The 22,541-nt window shown below is 48.1% G+C and overlaps 1 protein-coding gene across 1 annotated transcript; it reads left to right on the top strand.

Annotated features, from left to right (window-relative positions):
- The first annotated feature begins 3,505 nt into the window (after window positions 1-3,505).
- LOC116010999 lies at window positions 3,506-9,068 on the top strand. Its single transcript, XM_031250486.1, has 2 exons — window positions 3,506-6,240; window positions 8,150-9,068. Exons 1-2 carry the CDS (start codon window positions 3,506-3,508, stop codon window positions 9,066-9,068), a joined length of 3,654 nt encoding a protein of 1,217 aa, XP_031106346.1.
- Window positions 9,069-22,541: the final 13,473 nt, after the last annotated feature.

Below are 22,541 nucleotides of genomic sequence, written 5' to 3'. Positions count from 1 at the left end.
AAACAAGGCTCAAAGGGGACAACTAGGGAAAATATGTAACACAGGGTAGGTTTAAAGGGGACAACTAGGGAAAATATGTAACACAGGGTAGGTTTAAAGGCTTGGGCTAACAAGAATGGCCTAAATCACTTCAAAGCATGCAAATTCTAGATTTCACTATGAGAGCACTGAGACAAGCTATGACAAAACAAATATCACCGGAATCCCACATAAGCCTTAACTAGCAATGCATAACACACAGGGGAAACATTTATGTTAGAGGTTAACCCAACTATTGGCAAGAGACTGAATTAAGCACAAACTCAACCTTGAATCATCCTTGACAAGCTAAACTGCACAAGTACCACCAGACAAACCACAAACTAGCAGAAAGAGAAATGGTCACAGCCAAAACACAAGGAAAGCATACTACCCTAAGCTGCAAAATGAATCCTCCAAGCAAAGTTCATCAAAATATAGCTTTCACAGTTTTTGTCAGAAAATAGCACCCCCCCACACTAAGTCAGGACATCGTCCCTGATAGTGAATATACTCCTGAACCGGTCAGATGCACTCCGAACCCGGTCGGAGGCTGTGCGGTCGGGGACTCGACGGTCGGAAGGCTGACGTGGGCTCGGCCGTCACGGGCCGAACAGTGCCCCCGACGGGCTCACGACNAGCTGAGTTCAACAAATGGAAAAAAGAACAGGCTGAGGCCGGCCCCGGAGGGATGGAAAGCAATCTGTTCCGGGCCCCGTTCACTCAGGACATCATGGACCAGCCGTATCCAATGGACCTTCGTGTGCCGGGAGTCTGATGCGGTGATGTGCCGAGCGTTCTATTCGACCTTGACTGGTCGGGCGGCCGAGTGGTTCGCCTCACTCGAACCGGGATCCATTGCCGATTTCGCCGAGCTGGCGAGGAAATTCATCCACCGTTTTGCGATTTCTCGGGCTGTTAAGAAACACTTCACTTCCTTGGAAAAGGCCAAGCAACGAGAAGGCGAGTCCTTGACCCTTTTTAGCGAGAGGTGGAAGGCCGCTGTGGCGGAGATAGGGCCGGTAGACGATCGCACCGCGGTCAACCTACTGCTCTCTGCACTACGGGCGGGGCCTTTGTATCAGGACCTCGTTCTTCATCAGCCAAACACTTATCTAGAAGCCTTGAAGAGGATGGCCGATCACGCGGTGGCCGAAGAGGCCAACGCTGCCAAGCGCCTATTGGAGACTGGAGGACAAGGTCGGAGAGATGTGAGACAACAGCCCGATTCCCGAAGGAAGGATCAGGATGGGAATCCGATCTACACTTCCTTATCGAGGCCAATCGGGTAGATCTTGGAGTACGCTCAGTCCTGCAAAATGATTCAGCTTCCGGCCCCGGCGAGAGATGGACCTGACAAGGACAAATACTGCGCTTATCACAGGAACCGGGGCACGAGACTGATGAATGCCATGTCTTCAAAGGGTTGATTGAAGATCTCTTGCGCTCGGGAGAATTGGCGCAGTTCGCTGCCGAGAAAAAGAAGAACCGGCGCCGGGGGTAGAAGAAATACTTTAAGAAATCTGACAAGGAGAAGAAGGATAAGGGGCCAGAACCCAACCATGACCCTCCTGCCGCTGGATCGAAACAAATCATTCACGTTATTTTTGGCGGGCCAGAGGGGGGTGATAACTCGGAGCGCCGACGAGCTTGGTCGAGGGACCTGCCTGTATGTTCGATCAGCACTAGTCAACCTGAGAAGAGAATGAAAGACAAGCCGATAACCTTCACCGACCGAGACCTTCCCCTTGGAGGAGATCATTCTGCCGAGGCACTGGTCATCACTGTTGACATTTGCGGAGCTGAGGTCCGAAGGGTGATGGTAGACACCGGTAGCAGCGTTAATGTGCTGTACTTAGAGGCCTTCCAAAAGTTAAAAATTGAAAGATCAGCACTAACACCGGTCCGAACACCGCTGTCGGGTTTTACGGACGACATGGTCCATCCTGAGGGAATGGTCGTCCTCCCGGTGGAGGTCGGAGTTTATCCGAAAATTTTGAAAATAGAGATGGAGTTCATCGTTGTCAATTTGGCATGTGTGCACAATGTCATCTTAGGACGCCCGGGGATAGCTCAGATGAAGGCAATCATCTCCATGCCTCATCTGTGTATGAAGTTCCCGACCCCGGAAGGTGTCGGGACAGTCCAGGGAGATCCACGGTCGGCCAGATTGTGCTACGTCCGGGCAGTGGAGAAGCAAGCCGCAGGCACGTCTCGTGTGAATACCATTGCCCGACGAAAGGATGAGGAAAAGAAGGAGCAGCCTGGGCCCTCCGAGCCCGTTGAAGAAGTGCCCTTGGAGTTGGAGCGACCTGAACGATGCGTCAGAATCGGAACGTCTCTTGACCCGGACCTAAGGCGATCGATCCTTATCGTGCTGCGAGAGTTCGCCGACATTTTCGCCTGGGGCCCGGAGGACATGCCTGGAATCGACCGAGATGTCATATGCCATCGGCTGTCCGTCAGTCCGACCTCCAAGCCTGTTAAACAAAAGCAAAGGCACCTATCCGTTGATCGACGCGAGTTCGTTAAGGGGGAAGTCAAGGCCCTGCTCTCGGCAGGACATATCCGAGAGGTTACATACCCGGAATGGGTCGCGAACGTAGTCTTGGTGCCCAAGCCCCCGGCTTGGCGCATGTGCATCGACTACACCGACCTTAACCGTGCTTGCCCCCTCGATCCGTATCCACTCCCAAGCATTCACCAGATGGTCGACGAGACGGCCGGAGCGGAACTCATGAGCTTCATGGATGCTTTTAAAGGATATCACCAGATTATGATGTCCGAGGCCGATGAGGAGAAGACAACGTTTGTGACGCCGGATGGATTGTACTGTTACCGAGTGATGCCGTTCGGACTAAGGAACGCCGGGGCTACGTACCAACGGATGATCAATTTAGTGTTCGGAGGATTGCTGGGACGATCTATGGAAGCTTACATCGACGATATGCTCGTCAAGAGCACTGTTCGAGCCGACCATCCAGGCCACCTCCGAGCGTGTTTTCAAGTCATGCGTGAACATCGGTTAAGGCTAAACCCGAAGAAGTGCACTTTTGCCGTGCAGACTGGGAAGTTTTTGGGCTACATGATGACCAGACGGGGAATAGAGCCGAACCCGGCNGGCGAGAGATGGACCTGACAAGGACAAATACTGCGCTTATCACAGGAACCGGGGCACGAGACTGATGAATGCCATGTCTTCAAAGGGTTGATTGAAGATCTCTTGCGCTCGGGAGAATTGGCGCAGTTCGCTGCCGAGAAAAAGAAGAACCGGCGCCGGGGGTAGAAGAAATACTTTAAGAAATCTGACAAGGAGAAGAAGGATAAGGGGCCAGAACCCAACCATGACCCTCCTGCCGCTGGATCGAAACAAATCATTCACGTTATTTTTGGCGGGCCAGAGGGGGGTGATAACTCGGAGCGCCGACGAGCTTGGTCGAGGGACCTGCCTGTATGTTCGATCAGCACTAGTCAACCTGAGAAGAGAATGAAAGACAAGCCGATAACCTTCACCGACCGAGACCTTCCCCTTGGAGGAGATCATTCTGCCGAGGCACTGGTCATCACTGTTGACATTTGCGGAGCTGAGGTCCGAAGGGTGATGGTAGACACCGGTAGCAGCGTTAATGTGCTGTACTTAGAGGCCTTCCAAAAGTTAAAAATTGAAAGATCAGCACTAACACCGGTCCGAACACCGCTGTCGGGTTTTACGGACGACATGGTCCATCCTGAGGGAATGGTCGTCCTCCCGGTGGAGGTCGGAGTTTATCCGAAAATTTTGAAAATAGAGATGGAGTTCATCGTTGTCAATTTGGCATGTGTGCACAATGTCATCTTAGGACGCCCGGGGATAGCTCAGATGAAGGCAATCATCTCCATGCCTCATCTGTGTATGAAGTTCCCGACCCCGGAAGGTGTCGGGACAGTCCAGGGAGATCCACGGTCGGCCAGATTGTGCTACGTCCGGGCAGTGGAGAAGCAAGCCGCAGGCACGTCTCGTGTGAATACCATTGCCCGACGAAAGGATGAGGAAAAGAAGGAGCAGCCTGGGCCCTCCGAGCCCGTTGAAGAAGTGCCCTTGGAGTTGGAGCGACCTGAACGATGCGTCAGAATCGGAACGTCTCTTGACCCGGACCTAAGGCGATCGATCCTTATCGTGCTGCGAGAGTTCGCCGACATTTTCGCCTGGGGCCCGGAGGACATGCCTGGAATCGACCGAGATGTCATATGCCATCGGCTGTCCGTCAGTCCGACCTCCAAGCCTGTTAAACAAAAGCAAAGGCACCTATCCGTTGATCGACGCGAGTTCGTTAAGGGGGAAGTCAAGGCCCTGCTCTCGGCAGGACATATCCGAGAGGTTACATACCCGGAATGGGTCGCGAACGTAGTCTTGGTGCCCAAGCCCCCGGCTTGGCGCATGTGCATCGACTACACCGACCTTAACCGTGCTTGCCCCCTCGATCCGTATCCACTCCCAAGCATTCACCAGATGGTCGACGAGACGGCCGGAGCGGAACTCATGAGCTTCATGGATGCTTTTAAAGGATATCACCAGATTATGATGTCCGAGGCCGATGAGGAGAAGACAACGTTTGTGACGCCGGATGGATTGTACTGTTACCGAGTGATGCCGTTCGGACTAAGGAACGCCGGGGCTACGTACCAACGGATGATCAATTTAGTGTTCGGAGGATTGCTGGGACGATCTATGGAAGCTTACATCGACGATATGCTCGTCAAGAGCACTGTTCGAGCCGACCATCGGTTAAGGCTAAACCCGAAGAAGTGCACTTTTGCCGTGCAGACTGGGAAGTTTTTGGGCTACATGATGACCAGACGGGGAATAGAGCCGAACCCGGCCAAAATCCAAGCCATCTTGGACATGAGACCCCCGACCAGCATTAGGGAAGTGCAACAACTCACCGGCCGGTTGGCCGCGCTCAGCCGGTTCCTCTCCAAGCTAGCAGACCGAGCTCATCCCTTCTTCAAGATCTTGAAAAATTCCAACGGCTTTACTTGGGATGATGACAGTCGGGCAGCCTTTGAAGATCTCAAAGCTTATTTGGCGTCCCCAATCGTCCTGTCAAAACCCGAGCCAGGGGAAGATCTGGAGGTATATCTCGCTGTCTCAGACCGGGCCGTCAATGCGGTCTTGTGCCGAGTGGATCATGAAGGAGTACAGCGACCAGTGTACTACGTCAACCATGCTTTGCAGGGACCGGAATTCCGATACACTCGGCTGGAGAAGGTGGTGTTCGCGCTAGTCACGGCGGCGAAACGACTGACGCCTTACTTTCAACGTCTGAATATTCGAGTGTTAACAGATCAGCCGATTGGGGCCATCCTCAGGACCTCAACCTCTTCGGGACGCCTGGTCAAATGGGCCATGATGTTGACGCAGTTTGCATTGGAGTATAAACCCCGACCATCCATCAAGGCCCAAGCTCTAGCTGATTTCATGGTGGAATGCACCGCGCGAGACGCTGAAGCCGACCAGAATAGCCCCTATGCCCCTGAATGGTGGGAAGTTAGTACCGACGGGTCCAGCGGGAAGAAGGGAGCGGGAGCAGGGATAGTCGTCACGACCCCCGAGGGCTTCAAAGCTTACTATGCTATTTTGCTCCGCTTCTCGCCGAACAACAATGAGGCCGAGTATGAGGCCCTAATCGCCGGGTTACAGCGAGCAAGACAACTGGGGGCGAAGGCCATCCGAGCAAAAACGAATTCCGCGCTGGTCGTCAGACAGGTTAGTGGCGAGTTCGTCACCAACGGAGATAAACTGATGATCTACAAGGATCGAGTGCTGGCCGTCCTGCGACAGTTTGAAGCCCACGAGCTCACCCACATTCCCAGGTCAGACAACGCCGATGCAGACATGTTGTCTCGGCTGGTACATGAGGCCCCCGAGCATATATCGAACATAGCTCACATCGAGGAAGCGGTTGCGCCATGCATCGACTCCTTTGAAGTTGAGCCGGTCGGAGTGGAACAGGACTCATGGATCACCGACCTCAAAGAATACCTTCAAGATGGGAAAATACCTGAAGAAGAAGACCGAGCGCGCAAAGTGCGGCTCCGAGCACCCAGATTTCAGATCGTGGACGACCGCCTATACCGACGATCCTATGGGGGCCCACTGATGAGGTGTTTAAACGCGTTCGAAGCAGATATAGTCATGAAGGAGTTGCACTCGGGCCTGTGCTCGGCACATCAGGGGGGCAGGTCGCTCGCACGCCGGATCATGGTTATGGGATATTATTGGCCGTCCATCCAACTAGATTGTGAAAGCCTTGTCAGAGCCTGCGAGCCTTGTCAGTGTTGGTCCCAAGGGGATGGGGTACAAGTCTAGAGGGGGGGGGGTGAATAGACTTGTATAAGATTTTGCAAATCTTTTCAACCTCTCGTGTGTATTGAACTTAGGATGTTTAGGTTCGATACCTCACGAGGTGAAGACAAAGTTTTATGCGCAGCGGAAATGTTATCCCCTTTTAGTTAGCACGAGTTTGAGTTAGTTCGAGAAGTGCGTTTATATGCAGTGCAATCGAGAGGTTAGCGAGAGATAAAAACAGTAAGTAAATGCAAGAGAGATTTTTAAGTGGTTCGGCCAACCCGCCTACGTCCACTCTTCTTCCAGAAACTCCCTGGAAGGATTGCACTAAAAACTTCCCTTTTTAGTACAATATCGAGCGCTTGAGCTTTGATCACGAAGCCCGCCTCAAGCCTCAGGTTTTTCGCCCCGCTTCTTGTTACTCCACCTCTCGAGCACTTGACCTTTGATCACCAAGCCCGCGTCAAGCCTCAGGATCTTCACAAGACAGCTCCCAGGTTACTCTACCTCTCCAAGGTCTTTCTCCCCGCTTCCAGCTACTCCACCTCTCGAGCACTTGACCTTTGATCACCAAGCCCGCGTCAAGCCTCAGGTTTCTTTCACTCGGACAGCTGCCAGGTTACTCCACCTCTCTTGCTTAATCCAAAGCAAGGTGTTTTTGGTTGTCACAGTTGAATGTAACAGGCTCCAATCTGACCACAAGCTATCGTTGAATCAACTTCGATGTAGAGCAGCTTCGGTCACCTTCTGGATGTATAACAATTTAAGCTTTGTAACTCTCTTGAAACACTAAGATGTGTTTTCTCGCTGTTTTGAATATCAGGATGATATTCCAAGTTGAGCACTTGCACTTGAACGTTTTAGACAGACACTTCTTAAGAATTTCGAACCTCTTTTCTTTTTAACTCCTTTTTCTCTCTTTTCCCCTTTTTTTCTTCTGTGTCTTTACGTCCTTATATATGAGAGTAGAGGAATAATTCCGTTGGAGGGAAAATTATTCCGTTTGAAATTTGTCTCCATGCTGATCATGGGTCTTGCGTATTTTCAGCATATTTCATGGAGTGGTGATCTTGTAACTTGAACCTCTTTGTCTTGTAGTGAATATTCCATAGTTCACTTTTCTTGAGTCCATGCTCCAATTTTGTCTTTTGGTAAAAGTTACTCTTTTTATATTCCCATTATTCCTTGATTGTAGGGAATCAGACCACTTCAGCATTGGTGCACCTTTTGACCGTTTGTGGTGGAAATCTGACGTGTCATCCATTTCCGCCCATTTTGAAATCTTCACGTTCGGCACCTCTTCATTATTCCATCTCCATGATATTCTTCTTCTCCAAACTTTAAGTATGACCGTCATTCAGCTTTGTTGGAGAATTGTTAGTGTATCGAGACCAAGGTTGATATCTTGATCGCTTGATGTCTCGAACTCAAATATCGAGAGGTCTATCTCTCGAACTCTGTTTATGTCTCGAACTGGATAACTGTATCGAGAGGTCCTACCTCTCGAACTCTGCTTATGTCTCGAGACTTAGTTGATGTCTCGCAGACCCTTATTCCTCCAGTGTTGTCCCATGCCTTCTTCTGATCTGTCTATATGATTACAATACACGAGACTTCTAAGATGTTCAAACAAATTTACCTCAAGCTTAAATATTTTCCGAGTTGAGCTCAAAGTTACTCGGTTGTATTTTCGCTCTTGGTTTACTTGTCGAACTTACAGCGTTTTTGCCTATGCGTCGAGACTCGGGGATTTCTACTTAACAGTTGGTATCATCAAAACCTATTACATGATGTTCCTAACAGTCAGAAGTTCGCAAAGACTCCTGGTCGGCCGGCGACCTTTTACCAACCGATTAGCACGGCAATCCCATTCGCTCGCTGGAGGGTGGACATCATAGGCCCGTTCCCGATGGTGGCAGCTCGGAAGAAGTTCGTGATCGTGGTTATCGACTACTTTTCAAAGTGGATTGAGGCGGACCCCTTGGCGACCATAACGGCCCAACAGTGCGCGCGCTTTATATGGAGGAACGTCATCGCTCGCTTCGGAGTTCCCGTGCACCTGATCACGGACAATGGAAGGCAGTTTGAGAGCCAATATTTTCAAAACTTTCTAGCTACGGTCGGCACAAAGTCCATCCGATCGTCTGTGGCATACCACCAAGGAAATGGTCAGGTCGAGAACGCAAACCGGACGATCCTAGATGGACTGAAGAAGAAGCTGTTTGATGCCGGTAGGAGCTGGGCAGATGAATTGCCTTACGTACTGTGGGCGTATCGGACAACTCCTCGGGAGGCCACCAAGGAAACCCCCTTTGCACTGGTGTACGGAGCTGAAGCTCGACTGCCGATCGAAGCCTGGATCCCGACATCCCGCGAGCGAGGTTACGATGAGGCTAACAACGAGCGAATGATGATTGCAGAGCTTGACGCCGTGGAGGAAAGAAGGGAGGTCGCGGCCCGGAGAATAGTTGAGTATCAGAACAAGATAAAGCAGTCCCGTGACCTTCGAGTTCGACCGAGGTACTTCCAAGTGGGAGATTACGTTCTCCGAGATCGGAAAGCCAGCCGGCCAAATGACGGTGGAAAGTTCGCACAAACCTGGGAAGGGCCGCATGTCATCTCCGCCGTAATCCGACCTGGCACCTACAAGTTGGAAACCACCACGGGGAGGCCGGTCGATCGGATTTGGAACTCGGAGCATTTAGTGCTTTTTCGCCATTAACTAGGATGATGGATGATGTAATCGGGCCGAAAGAAGCCCCCCCTAATGTAACGAGTCTATGTTTGTTAAATGAAGAGCTTCGGCTCAGTTTGTTTAGGACATCGTTGCTCTGAACTAAGGGTCGAGGCCGACCTTATGGCCTTCGAGGCCGATGGGAGCAAGGTGCCCATCTCGGGAGTAAGGTGCCCGATTATGTTGGTCAGCCGACCTTATGGCCTTCGAGGCCGATGGGAGCAAGGTGCCCATCTCGGNCGGTCGGAAGGCTGACGTGGGCTCGGCCGTCACGGGCCGAACAGTGCCCCCGACGGGCTCACGACGCGGCGTGTCAAGGACTGCCACGTACTCCTTCCCGCTTGGGCAAAGAGTGAGGCGGGCGCATGCGCGCCACGTTCCCGCCATGCCGGAGGTCCGGCAACCACACTTCTCTCCCTTATAAATAGCGCATTTATGAGGAGAGGAGGGGATCTTTTGGCTGTTTCTAAACTAAGACTCAAAGAGAGCTCGGACAGTAGGGAAGCCCACTGCCGACCAGCCGAGCACTCTGAGCACTTCTTGACTTGTAACCGGGTTTGGATCCTTGAGCTAATAAAAGATCGTGTTTTCCGGTTTTCCTTGGTGTTTGAATTTTACAGTATCAGTCCCTGATGGACAAACAAAACCCCACGAATTAAAAACAAACTAACTAGAAAGCAGAGAACCAAATCGAAAACAGGAAATAGGATAACAGAATTGAAGTCTTAAGCATCATACAAATCAAAACGAACTAAAAACAGAAATAACAGAAAATAAAAGAGTAGAGTGTCAGAAATTTCACGAAGCACATCATCCCATGGAGGAGGGATCATAAGGTGGAAACGAAGGGCCCCCCGGGGGTGGGTAATGCCCACGCATCCACTCGTAGTAGGCCTGGGCCTCAGCGCGGCTCACAGCATTCTCGGCCGCCATCTCATCCAGCCGGTCATCAATGCGGTCAAATCTCATATTCATGGCCGCCAGCTGGGCCAAAACCTGCTGCTGGAAATTATCAGAATAGGAACTCCCGCCTGCCTCAACATGGCCAGGACTTGCAGCATCAGGATTGGCCTCATAGGCCTCCTCCTCCCTCCTAGCATCAGCCACATCAGTCATATCATCAGTGCGTGGCCGCTTTGGCGCGATCTTCTACCCCATTCTCCCCACAGCTGCCGCTGTGAGAGGTTGCATACCCGGAGCCCTGGGTGTAGTCAAGACAATCTGCTGTGTAGCTCGGAGGATCCGCGTGAAATACGGCCCAAGATACAAAGCCGTACCACGCATGTAATACTGATTCTTCATCAAATTCCACACCACCACTCCCATGCGTAGCCGAACACGCTTGACCATGCCATATAGACAGAATAAGTCAGCGTGATTCACGGAGCTCGTAGCATCAAAGCGGCCTGTGATGGAGTGGCCCAGCTGATATTGCATAAACTTGTGCTCCAATTTAAGGAATTCAGAGGAGCGACTATGGGAGCTCTTGAACACTGTGGTGCCATATGTGAGTTCCTCCCAGAACTCTTGAACATTAGGAACATTGGCATATCGGTCAAACTTCTCCTCCTCCGTGAGCTGCTGAACCGGGCCGAAACCCATCAAGTCACTCAAGTTATTCGGGCTGAACCGGAACAGCGTATGGCCAATGTGAAACTGAACACAAACACTACTAGTGAGGCCATCAAATTTTGTAAGCTTCATCGTAGTCATTGCCTCAACTAGCAAGTCCTTGTGTGTCCTCATTGAACTCCATCAACAAGTACCTCCATTCTGGGAGGTCTACCAAGTCAGCAACCTCATTCCGAATACCAAAGTGGGCCGCAACGTCCAAAGAGAGGACGTACGGCTTGAATATCTGTCGCTCGGAAAAGAACTTAAACCTCTCAAAGAGCTTTGGATCATGCAGTGGGTGTCAGGCACTGGCGGAGCTGCGGGTTGCCTCTGTGCAACTGATTTCTTCCTATTACGGGGACGCATCTGCAAACAACTCACACCAAAGATATCCATGGGGTGAGGGTTAGCCAATTTGAAAGCACAAAGGGGTTTAGGATTGTGGAGTATATGAGTATCTAAAACAAACTAGTTTTTTTTTTTTTGGAATAAATAAACCTAACCTAGAGTTCGGCTCAAACATCGCAAATTGCTCAAGAATCATCGCCAAACTAGCAACAACTACTCCACAATCCTAAAACTATCNGGATAACAGAATTGAAGTCTTAAGCATCATACAAATCAAAACGAACTAAAAACAGAAATAACAGAAAATAAAAGAGTAGAGTGTCAGAAATTTCACGAAGCACATCATCCCATGGAGGAGGGATCATAAGGTGGAAACGAAGGGCCCCCCGGGGGTGGGTAATGCCCACGCATCCACTCGTAGTAGGCCTGGGCCTCAGCGCGGCTCACAGCATTCTCGGCCGCCATCTCATCCAGCCGGTCATCAATGCGGTCAAATCTCATATTCATGGCCGCCAGCTGGGCCAAAACCTGCTGCTGGAAATTATCAGAATAGGAACTCCCGCCTGCCTCAACATGGCCAGGACTTGCAGCATCAGGATTGGCCTCATAGGCCTCCTCCTCCCTCCTAGCATCAGCCACATCAGTCATATCATCAGTGCGTGGCCGCTTTGGCGCGATCTTCTACCCCATTCTCCCCACAGCTGCCGCTGTGAGAGGTTGCATACCCGGAGCCCTGGGTGTAGTCAAGACAATCTGCTGTGTAGCTCGGAGGATCCGCGTGAAATACGGCCCAAGATACAAAGCCGTACCACGCATGTAATACTGATTCTTCATCAAATTCCACACCACCACTCCCATGCGTAGCCGAACACGCTTGACCATGCCATATAGACAGAATAAGTCAGCGTGATTCACGGAGCTCGTAGCATCAAAGCGGCCTGTGATGGAGTGGCCCAGCTGATATTGCATAAACTTGTGCTCCAATTTAAGGAATTCAGAGGAGCGACTATGGGAGCTCTTGAACACTGTGGTGCCATATGTGAGTTCCTCCCAGAACTCTTGAACATTAGGAACATTGGCATATCGGTCAAACTTCTCCTCCTCCGTGAGCTGCTGAACCGGGCCGAAACCCATCAAGTCACTCAAGTTATTCGGGCTGAACCGGAACAGCGTATGGCCAATGTGAAACTGAACACAAACACTACTAGTGAGGCCATCAAATTTTGTAAGCTTCATCGTAGTCATTGCCTCAACTAGCAAGTCCTTGTGTGTCCTCATTGAACTCCATCAACAAGTACCTCCATTCTGGGAGGTCTACCAAGTCAGCAACCTCATTCCGAATACCAAAGTGGGCCGCAACGTCCAAAGAGAGGACGTACGGCTTGAATATCTGTCGCTCGGAAAAGAACTTAAACCTCTCAAAGAGCTTTGGATCATGCAGTGGGTGTCAGGCACTGGCGGAGCTGCGGGTTGCCTCTGTGCAACTGATTTCTTCCTATTACGGGGACGCATCTGCAAACAACTCACACCAAAGATATCCATGGGGTGAGGGTTAGCCAATTTGAAAGCACAAAGGGGTTTAGGATTGTGGAGTATATGAGTATCTAAAACAAACTAGTTTTTTTTTTTTTGGTTGCTCAAGAATCATCGCCAAACTAGCAACAACTACTCCACAATCCTAAAACTATCNAAATTGCTCAAGAATCATCGCCAAACTAGCAACAACTACTCCACAATCCTAAAACTATCAAGAAGGTCATCCACAATCAACATTCAATTCATATACAAATGGGTATTCAAAGTTTCACCCAAATTCATAATGTGAACACCATTAAAGCACTAAGCAAGCTTCTCCATCATGTAATGAACAACATTAAACCTAAACATGCTTAAACTAACAACATTTAACCAACAAACCAAAGATTATAGGAACCATATGAACACTACCAACAAAATTCGAAAATAGCATTGAAAGTAAAGAATTGAAGTTCAAACCTTGTTAAGAGGAGGAAGAAGATGATATGGAGCAAGAATGAGCAAGCAATCACAAGCAAAGAGGTCCAATTTGGTGTATGGAGGTTGGGGGTGGAGAGAAATTGGGAGAAGGGGTTAGGGTTTCAGATTGGGGAAAAAAGGAAGGGGAAACGCGGACTGGGTTTTATAACCCAGTCCGCCATCACGGCCGGGATCGGGGCCGTGACCCTGGGCCTTAGTTTTATTTTTTTTGGAAAATCATTCGGCAACGCATCACGGCCTGGGTCACGGCCGGGATGCGGCCCGTGACCCAGAGCCCTAAATAGCTCGTTCAGCACTGGAATCTCCCTTGGACCATCACGGGCAGGGTCACGGCCGGGATGCGGCCCGTGACCCAGAGCCCTTATTTCACTTGTACGCACTGGAATTTCCGACGCCATCACGGCCTGGGTCACGGCCGGGATGTGGCCCGTGACCCAGAGCCTTCCTTCACCCTGTTCAACACTGGAATTCTCCGGACGCCATCACGGCCTGGGTCACGGCCGGGATGTGGCCCGTGACCCAGAGCTCTCTATAGTGCTCTCAACACTGGAAATCTGGAACAACCGTCACGGCCTGGGTCACGGCCGGGATGCGGCCCGTGACCCAGGTCTCTGTTTTGCGCTGTTATTCCGAAAATCGACGCCTCGGCATCCCGACCAGGGTCACGGCCGTGACATCGGTCGTGATCCAGGCTCCGCTTTGCGCAATTTTGTCCTTTTTCGCGCCCAAGCTCGGTTTCACCTGCAAGTTAGTCCTAGAGCATTTTTTACCTGTTTCAACACCTAACCTCTTCAAATCTAACTATTCCCCACTCTTCCAAATGCAAACTAATACACACTCCTCACCAAAATAAACTAAGAAACACCCCTTAAGCAAGAAAAATCCTACTCTACTCCAAACTAAAAATTAAATAACAAAAATGCAGAAAGCGAAATGCAAAAAGTAAAGGATAACATGGGGTGCCTCCCATGAAGCGCTGAGTTTACTGTCGTCAGCTCGACTCAGCCATGTGATCATCAAGTGTAGATGGGAATAAAGAGATCCCAAACTACTTTAACCATCTCTTCTTTTGATTCTGGAACATTGAAATATTTCAACCTTTGGCCATTAACCACGAATGGATCACCAGTAGTGCCAACAATAGTGACCGCACCCGATGGAGATTGCTCAACCACCGTAAACGGTCCTGACCATCTAGACTTGAGCTTCCCATGGAACAGTTTCAATCGGGAATTGTATAGCAATNAAATTGCTCAAGAATCATCGCCAAACTAGCAACAACTACTCCACAATCCTAAAACTATCAAGAAGGTCATCCACAATCAACATTCAATTCATATACAAATGGGTATTCAAAGTTTCACCCAAATTCATAATGTGAACACCATTAAAGCACTAAGCAAGCTTCTCCATCATGTAATGAACAACATTAAACCTAAACATGCTTAAACTAACAACATTTAACCAACAAACCAAAGATTATAGGAACCATATGAACACTACCAACAAAATTCGAAAATAGCATTGAAAGTAAAGAATTGAAGTTCAAACCTTGTTAAGAGGAGGAAGAAGATGATATGGAGCAAGAATGAGCAAGCAATCACAAGCAAAGAGGTCCAATTTGGTGTATGGAGGTTGGGGGTGGAGAGAAATTGGGAGAAGGGGTTAGGGTTTCAGATTGGGGAAAAAAGGAAGGGGAAACGCGGACTGGGTTTTATAACCCAGTCCGCCATCACGGCCGGGATCGGGGCCGTGACCCTGGGCCTTAGTTTTATTTTTTTTGGAAAATCATTCGGCAACGCATCACGGCCTGGGTCACGGCCGGGATGCGGCCCGTGACCCAGAGCCCTAAATAGCTCGTTCAGCACTGGAATCTCCCTTGGACCATCACGGGCAGGGTCACGGCCGGGATGCGGCCCGTGACCCAGAGCCCTTATTTCACTTGTACGCACTGGAATTTCCGACGCCATCACGGCCTGGGTCACGGCCGGGATGTGGCCCGTGACCCAGAGCCTTCCTTCACCCTGTTCAACACTGGAATTCTCCGGACGCCATCACGGCCTGGGTCACGGCCGGGATGTGGCCCGTGACCCAGAGCTCTCTATAGTGCTCTCAACACTGGAAATCTGGAACAACCGTCACGGCCTGGGTCACGGCCGGGATGCGGCCCGTGACCCAGGTCTCTGTTTTGCGCTGTTATTCCGAAAATCGACGCCTCGGCATCCCGACCAGGGTCACGGCCGTGACATCGGTCGTGATCCAGGCTCCGCTTTGCGCAATTTTGTCCTTTTTCGCGCCCAAGCTCGGTTTCACCTGCAAGTTAGTCCTAGAGCATTTTTTACCTGTTTCAACACCTAACCTCTTCAAATCTAACTATTCCCCACTCTTCCAAATGCAAACTAATACACACTCCTCACCAAAATAAACTAAGAAACACCCCTTAAGCAAGAAAAATCCTACTCTACTCCAAACTAAAAATTAAATAACAAAAATGCAGAAAGCGAAATGCAAAAAGTAAAGGATAACATGGGGTGCCTCCCATGAAGCGCTGAGTTTACTGTCGTCAGCTCGACTCAGCCATGTGATCATCAAGTGTAGATGGGAATAAAGAGATCCCAAACTACTTTAACCATCTCTTCTTTTGATTCTGGAACATTGAAATATTTCAACCTTTGGCCATTAACCACGAATGGATCACCAGTAGTGCCAACAATAGTGACCGCACCCGATGGAGATTGCTCAACCACCGTAAACGGTCCTGACCATCTAGACTTGAGCTTCCCATGGAACAGTTTCAATCGGGAATTGTATAGCAATACTTGATCACCCGATTCAAAACTCCTCCTTAGGATTCTCTTATCATGAAAGTACTTTGTTCTCTCCTTGTAGATCTTGGCATTCTCATAAGCATCCATCCGGAACTCCTCCAACTCATTCAATGACAACAATCTCTTCTCTCTAGACAAATTCTCATCCATGTTCAACTTCGAAACTGCCCAATAAGCCTTATGCTCGTACTCAACTGGTAAATGGCATGACTTCCTAAACACAAGTTTGAAAGGAGACACACCAATAGGAGTCTTGAATGCAGTCCAGAGAGCCCATAAAGCATCATCTAACTTCAGTGACCAATCCTTCCGGTTAGGACTCACTACTTTCTCCAGAATGGACTTGATTTCTCTGTTTGCCAGCTCAACTTGTCCACAGGTCGACTTGATTTCTCTGTTTGCCAGCTCAACTTGTCCACAGGTCTGTGAGATTTCTCTGTTTGCCAGCTCAACTTGTCCACAGGTCTGTGAATGATATGGGTTTGCCAGCTCAACTTGTCCACAGGTCTGTGAATGATATGGTGTGGACAACCTGTGATAGATCCCATACTTAACCAAAAGCTTCTCCAACAACTTAGTGCAAAAATGAGCCTCATTATCAGTGATAAAGGACCTAGGCACACCAAACCGAGAGAAAATATTCTTCTTCACAAACTTGACCACTGTCTTTGCATCATTCCTCGGGGCTGCTATTGCTTCCACCCACTTAGACACATAATCCACTGCAACCAGGATGTACTCATTACCAAAAGAAGGAGGAAACGGACCCATGAAGTCCATTCCCCAGACATCAAATATCTCAACCTCTAAAATTCCTCTCTGGGGCATCTCATGTCTCCTACTAACAGTGCCAGTCCACTGGCATCTATCACACCTACTCACGAAGTCTTTAGCAGTAGCAAACAAAGTGGGCCAAAACAATCCTGACTGCAAAACTTTCAAAGCAGTACGATCAGCACTCATGTGTCCCCCGTAAGGTGAAGCATGACAATGAAAAAGAACACTATCAAACTCCTCCTCAGGAACACACCTCCTCACAATACCATCAGGACCCCTCTTAAACAGTAGTGGCTCATCCCAAAAATAATCTCTCACATCATGCACAAACCTCTTTTTCTTATTGTAATCAAAATCTTTCGGAATGTAACCACCCACCAGGAAATTAACTATGTCTGCAAACCATGGTACGAAGGTATTCACAGCCAACAATGTCTCACCTCTGAAAGTGTCATCAATGGGTAACTCATCTTTCTCCCGGCCTTCAAGCCTGGACAAATGGTCAGCAACCACATTCTCAGTGCCCTTCTTGTCTCGTATCTCCAAATCAAACTCTTGCAGCAGGAGAATCCATCTAATCAATCGTGGCTTAGCATTTTTTTCTGGAACAGATATCTCAAAGCTGCATGGTCAGTGTGAACAATTACCTTGCTTCCCATCAAATAAGGCCTAAACTTATCAACTGCAAACACTATTGCCAACAGTTCCTTCTTAGTGGTAGCATAGTTTACTTGTGCATCATCAAGCGTATGACTAGCATAATGAATTACAGGATAACTTTTTTCTTTCTTCTGGCACAACACAGCCCCTACTGCAAAATCACTAGCGTCACACATCAATTCAAAAGGCAAAGACCAATCAGGGGGCTGAATTATGGGAGCATGGCAAAGAGCATTTTTCAATTTTTCAAAAGCCACAAGACAAGAATCATCAAAATCAAAGGGGACATCTTTAGCAAGCAAGTGTGTCAGGGGCTTAGCAACCCCAGAGAAATCTTTAATGAACCTTCTGTAGAACCTAGCATGACCTAAAAAACTCCTCACCCCCTTCACAAATTAGGGGGTGGTAACTTAGCAATCACCTCAATTTTTGCTGGGTCTACCTCAATTCCCCTAGCAGACACCCTGTGGCCCAGAACAATGCCCTCTGAAGCCATAAAGTGACACTTCTCCCAATTGAGCATAAGATTCACTTCCTCACATCTGCACAGCACCCTCTCGAGATTAGAGAGACATTCACTGAATGACTTCCCATAGACAGAAAAATCATCCATGAACACCTCCATAATCTCCTCCACAAACTTTGAAAAAATGGACATCATGCATCTCTGGAATGTTGCTGGTGCGTTACACAGGCCAAATGGCATACGCTTGAAAGCATAAGTGCCATATTGACATGTGAACGTAGTCATCTCCTTATCATCCGGGTGGACTGAAATCTGAAAGTAACCTGAAAAACCATCTAGAAAACAGAAATATTCGTTGCAGGACATTCTCTCCAGCAACTGGTCAATGAAAGGGAGGGGGAAGTGATCTTTCCTAGTAGACTTGTTCAACCTTCTATAATCAATGCACATGCGATGTCTAGTGACAAGTCTAGTAGGGATCAACTCATTATTCTCATTCTCAACAACAGTAATACCGCCCTTTTTCGGAACAACATGAATAGGACTAACCCACTTGCTATCCGAAATAGGGTAGATAATACCATTATCCAACATCTTAAAAATTTCTTTCTTAACAACATCTTTCAGATTGGGGTTTAGCCTCCTGAGGGGCTCCACACTAGCCTTGGCATAATCCTCTAGATAAATCCCCAATCGAATACCCAATGGCCTTCCTGTGCTTTCTGAGCACAGTCAACAGCTCCTCAACTTGTTCCTCTTTCAAAGAGGAACTGATGATCACAGGATAAGTAGAGTTAGAGCCAAGAAATACATACCTCAAATTGGAAGGCAAAGGTTTCAATTCTACCTTCGGAGCCTGCTCCTCTTCGAATGGAGTAAGAGAAACCACTATTTCTAGTGAATCCTCCAACTCCTCAGCAACTGGTTTAGAGGAGTCCTCATCCTCCTCTTCCTCCACCTCTGCACTGCACTGCTCCAGCACTTCAATCACATGGCACTCATCGATGTAAGAGGGTTGGTGTTTGGCCATCTTAAAGATATCAAATTCAATTTTGTGGCCAGCCACCTCCATCACCAGCTTTCCCCTCTTAACATCTATGAGAGCCCCAGCAGTAGCTAGAAAAGGCCTACCAAGGATAATAGGAACCTTGGCATCCTCTTCCATGTCTAGAATCACGAAATCTCCCGGTATGAAGTACTGATCAACCATCATCGGGATGTCTTCCAGAACCCCCACTGGGCGCTAAATGGATCTGTCAGCCATCTGAAGAGTCATAGTAGTAGGCTTTGGAATGCCCAGGTTAAGCTTCTTGCATAAGGAATATGGCATCAGGCTAACACTGGCACCCAGATCACATAAAGCACTGCCCACTACAAATCCCCCAATAATGCAAGGGATGGTAAAACTACCTGGATCCTTCAGTTTGGGAGGCAACTTTTGTTGAAGAGCTGCACATGCCAATGCCCCCTCACTGAGATCCACCACAGCACTCTTCTCTAACTTCTTCTTATTACTCAGAATATCCTTCAAGAATTTCTTATATGAAAGAATCTGAGTCACCACATCAACAAAGGGCATGGAAATTTCCAACTTATCCAGCATCTTCTTGAACTTATTCTCTCTCTCAGTTTCCTTGGATCTCCACAACCTTTGTGGGAATGGCAAGAGATTGCAAGGAACCACTGAGTCACCAATCTGCTTATTCTTCTTCTCAGGCTTTTTACTTGGAACACTCTCATCTTGCATAGGGGCTTTCCCCTTAGCACTGTTTCTCTATAACTCAGGCCCCTCTTCACTCTCATCTGGAACATCCTCAATCTGAATACTCTCATTCTTCTCATCAGTTTTCTCAGGCACTGGATCATTCGAAGGAAAAGGTGGATCCTTCAAAGCTAATCCACTTCTTGTGGTCACTGCATTCACCTGCTTCCTTGGATTTTCTGTACTTGCAGGCAACCTACCATTTGAAGATGAAGGTTGATTAGAAAACTGATTACCTCCTCCTTGTTGTTGAGCCTTGAGACCATCTATCTCTGCTTGAAGCTTGCTAGACTGAGCCATCATAGTGCTCATGAGAAGCTGCATATCAACATCCTGAGGTGGTCTAGAAGAACCTTGACCCTGAGTGTTCCCATAATTCTGGTTTCCTTACTAGAATTGCCCTTGAGTTATATTCTGATTATTTTGCCCAAAGTTCTGATTGTTTCTCCACTGGACCTAGTTTCCACCCCGATTCCCTTGGTTACCATGAAATCCTGGTGGATTGTTTCTCACTTGATTTCCCTGATTGTTCCAAGAGGGAACAACCTGATTCCTTCCTTATTGCTGATAGTTCCCATAACCTTGTCCCTGGCCCTGTGGTCTAGAATACCCAATGAGGTCAACTTGCTCCACATTAGGCTAAGGAACTTGGTTACCGAAATCTAACAATTGACATGTCTGAGCTGTATGATTTCCACCACAAATTTCACAACAGACTACAAGAGGTACCTGTGGCATAGAATAGGGGTTAGAACCATAAGAATTCTGGGGAATCAGTGGAGGCTGAGCAACTGCCTGGACACTCTGAGTGGGGGCCTGCACTATCTGTTTTAGCATGTGTTGGATGGAATCCAGCTGAGCCTGCATAGCTATCTTGTCTTCAACTTCAAACATCCCAGTTGGCTTCTCTCTCTTGGGTGTATCATCCCCCTCAGTGTACCAGTAAGTATTATTAGAGGTGATATCATCCCCCTCAGTGTACCAGTAAGTATTATTAGAGGTGATCCTCTCAATCATCTGCTCTCAGTAAGTATTATTAGAGGTGATCCTCTCAATCATCTGCTCTCCAGCTGCCGGTCCCATATCAATGAAAATACCCCCAAAGGATGAGGTATCCAGAATAATCTTTGACCGGTTAGACAATCCCTCATAGAATGAGGAAATAAAATCACCTGGGGTCATCAAATTCTTCGGGCACTGCCTCCTCAAGTCTTTAAATCTCGTCCAAGCCTCAGGAAGATCTTCATTGCCAAACTGCTGGAAATTCTGAATCTGCTTCTTTAGCTTGACAACCTTGGAAGGGGGACAGTACTCCTGCATGAAAGCCTTGTGGAGTTGTTCCCATGTAATGAAATGGTTGGCTGGAAAGGAATTCAACCAACGATGTGCTTGATCTCTCAGGGAAAAAGGAAACAGTCTCAGCTTGATGGCTTCACTAGGAACACCATTCATCTTGATGGTCTAGCAGATACGGTCAAAATGAATTATGTGGGTTTTCGGGTCCTCAACCCGAGATCCTCCAAACTGATTATTCTGGACCATTTGTATGAGCTGAGTCTTCAACTCAAAGTTGTTTGCCTCAATCCCTGGATACACAATGCAATCCTCTTTAGTAAACTCAGGGGCTAAATGTGCGGCCATTGGCTCTGCTTGTGGAAACTCTTGGGCAAATTGCTGAAACAGGTTGGGATTCATCTGATAGAGAAGATTTTGCATCCCAACCCCATAGCCTGGCTGCTGGTACACAGGCTGTTGCTGCATGAATTGAGCACCCAATCCTCCCCCAACATTGATATTTGGGTTTGGATCAGGCATGTGGTTCTGTGCCGGATCCTGAACATTTGGAATTTGGGGATCGGCACGAACTCCAAAGTTGTCCCCAACTGTCTCTCTCTGCCCCGGGTGCTGTGTGTTAATACCAGTATGGGCAGGTTGTCCGGTATTGCTACTGGCTCCGGTCTCCATGTCAACTTCGAAGTCCTGAAACTCTCGAAGCCAATCAAGTAACCTCTTCTTCTGCCTCCTTAACTTCCTCTCAAGATTTGGATCGTAGGGACGAAGATTCGTGCTCCCTCTCGATCTAGTGTGCATAAAAGGAGGGAAGCCTAATGTCAAAAACAATCACAAACACTCTTGGAAACGATTGGTTATGGGTTAGTGCAAATAAGAATATTTTTTTTTCTTTTTCTGAATAAACAATAAAATAAAACTTGATCTCCTAAAATTCACTAACTCTAATGCTAGTAAGAAATTAATCACACAATCAAAACCAAATAAGCCAATCCCTGGCAACGGCGCCAAAATGTGATGAGCACAAATGATGAGTGTAAAAAGGGTGTAATGTCGTTCCGCTGAGGATTGGTGTTATGGCACGAAACTGTGTGAATTACCAGGCACTAGAGTATATGAATTTATAGAATCCAAGCAACAAATACTGAATGGTGTAAAGGAAAGCAATTGATTAAGGTGTAAACTGTATGATAAAAGTATGGGCCAGATCAGGGGGATTGTAACCTTGATGTTCTAGCAAACTCAGGATTAGGGAAAGAATAATTAACCAAGAGATATATGGGCAATGCACAAGAGAATTCTACTCAGCTACTTTCGTAATCAATAAGAGAATTAGGCTAAGATTGCCCCACTGTCGTGATGCATCAATCATAACCTTAAGCACCTAAGCATTGTAAGCCCCCAAAATTACCTCTACTTTCATAGCAGGAAAATTAGGTTGAAATTGGTAAGGCTCGAGGTCTCCATCCAACTGTCGTTGTAACGAATCCCTCTCCTAGACTAGCAATTAATTGTGGCCACAAACTAATAACTAGTGCAAAGAAATCCCCAAATCAACATAAACCCTAGGTAAAAGATTCAATCCCTTTATGCAATAAAACATAAAGCGAACATCAAGATTAACAATGGACCCCTAATCCAAACCCATAAACGAATTACTCCCTCATGATGGGAGTAAACACAGCAAAGCAAGAATTAAA

The sequence above is a fragment of the Ipomoea triloba genome, chromosome 2 (assembly GCF_003576645.1).
Source record: "Ipomoea triloba cultivar NCNSP0323 chromosome 2, ASM357664v1".
NCBI classification, from domain to species: domain Eukaryota; kingdom Viridiplantae; phylum Streptophyta; class Magnoliopsida; order Solanales; family Convolvulaceae; genus Ipomoea; species Ipomoea triloba.
This window is presented reverse-complemented; position numbering and strand designations above follow the sequence as displayed.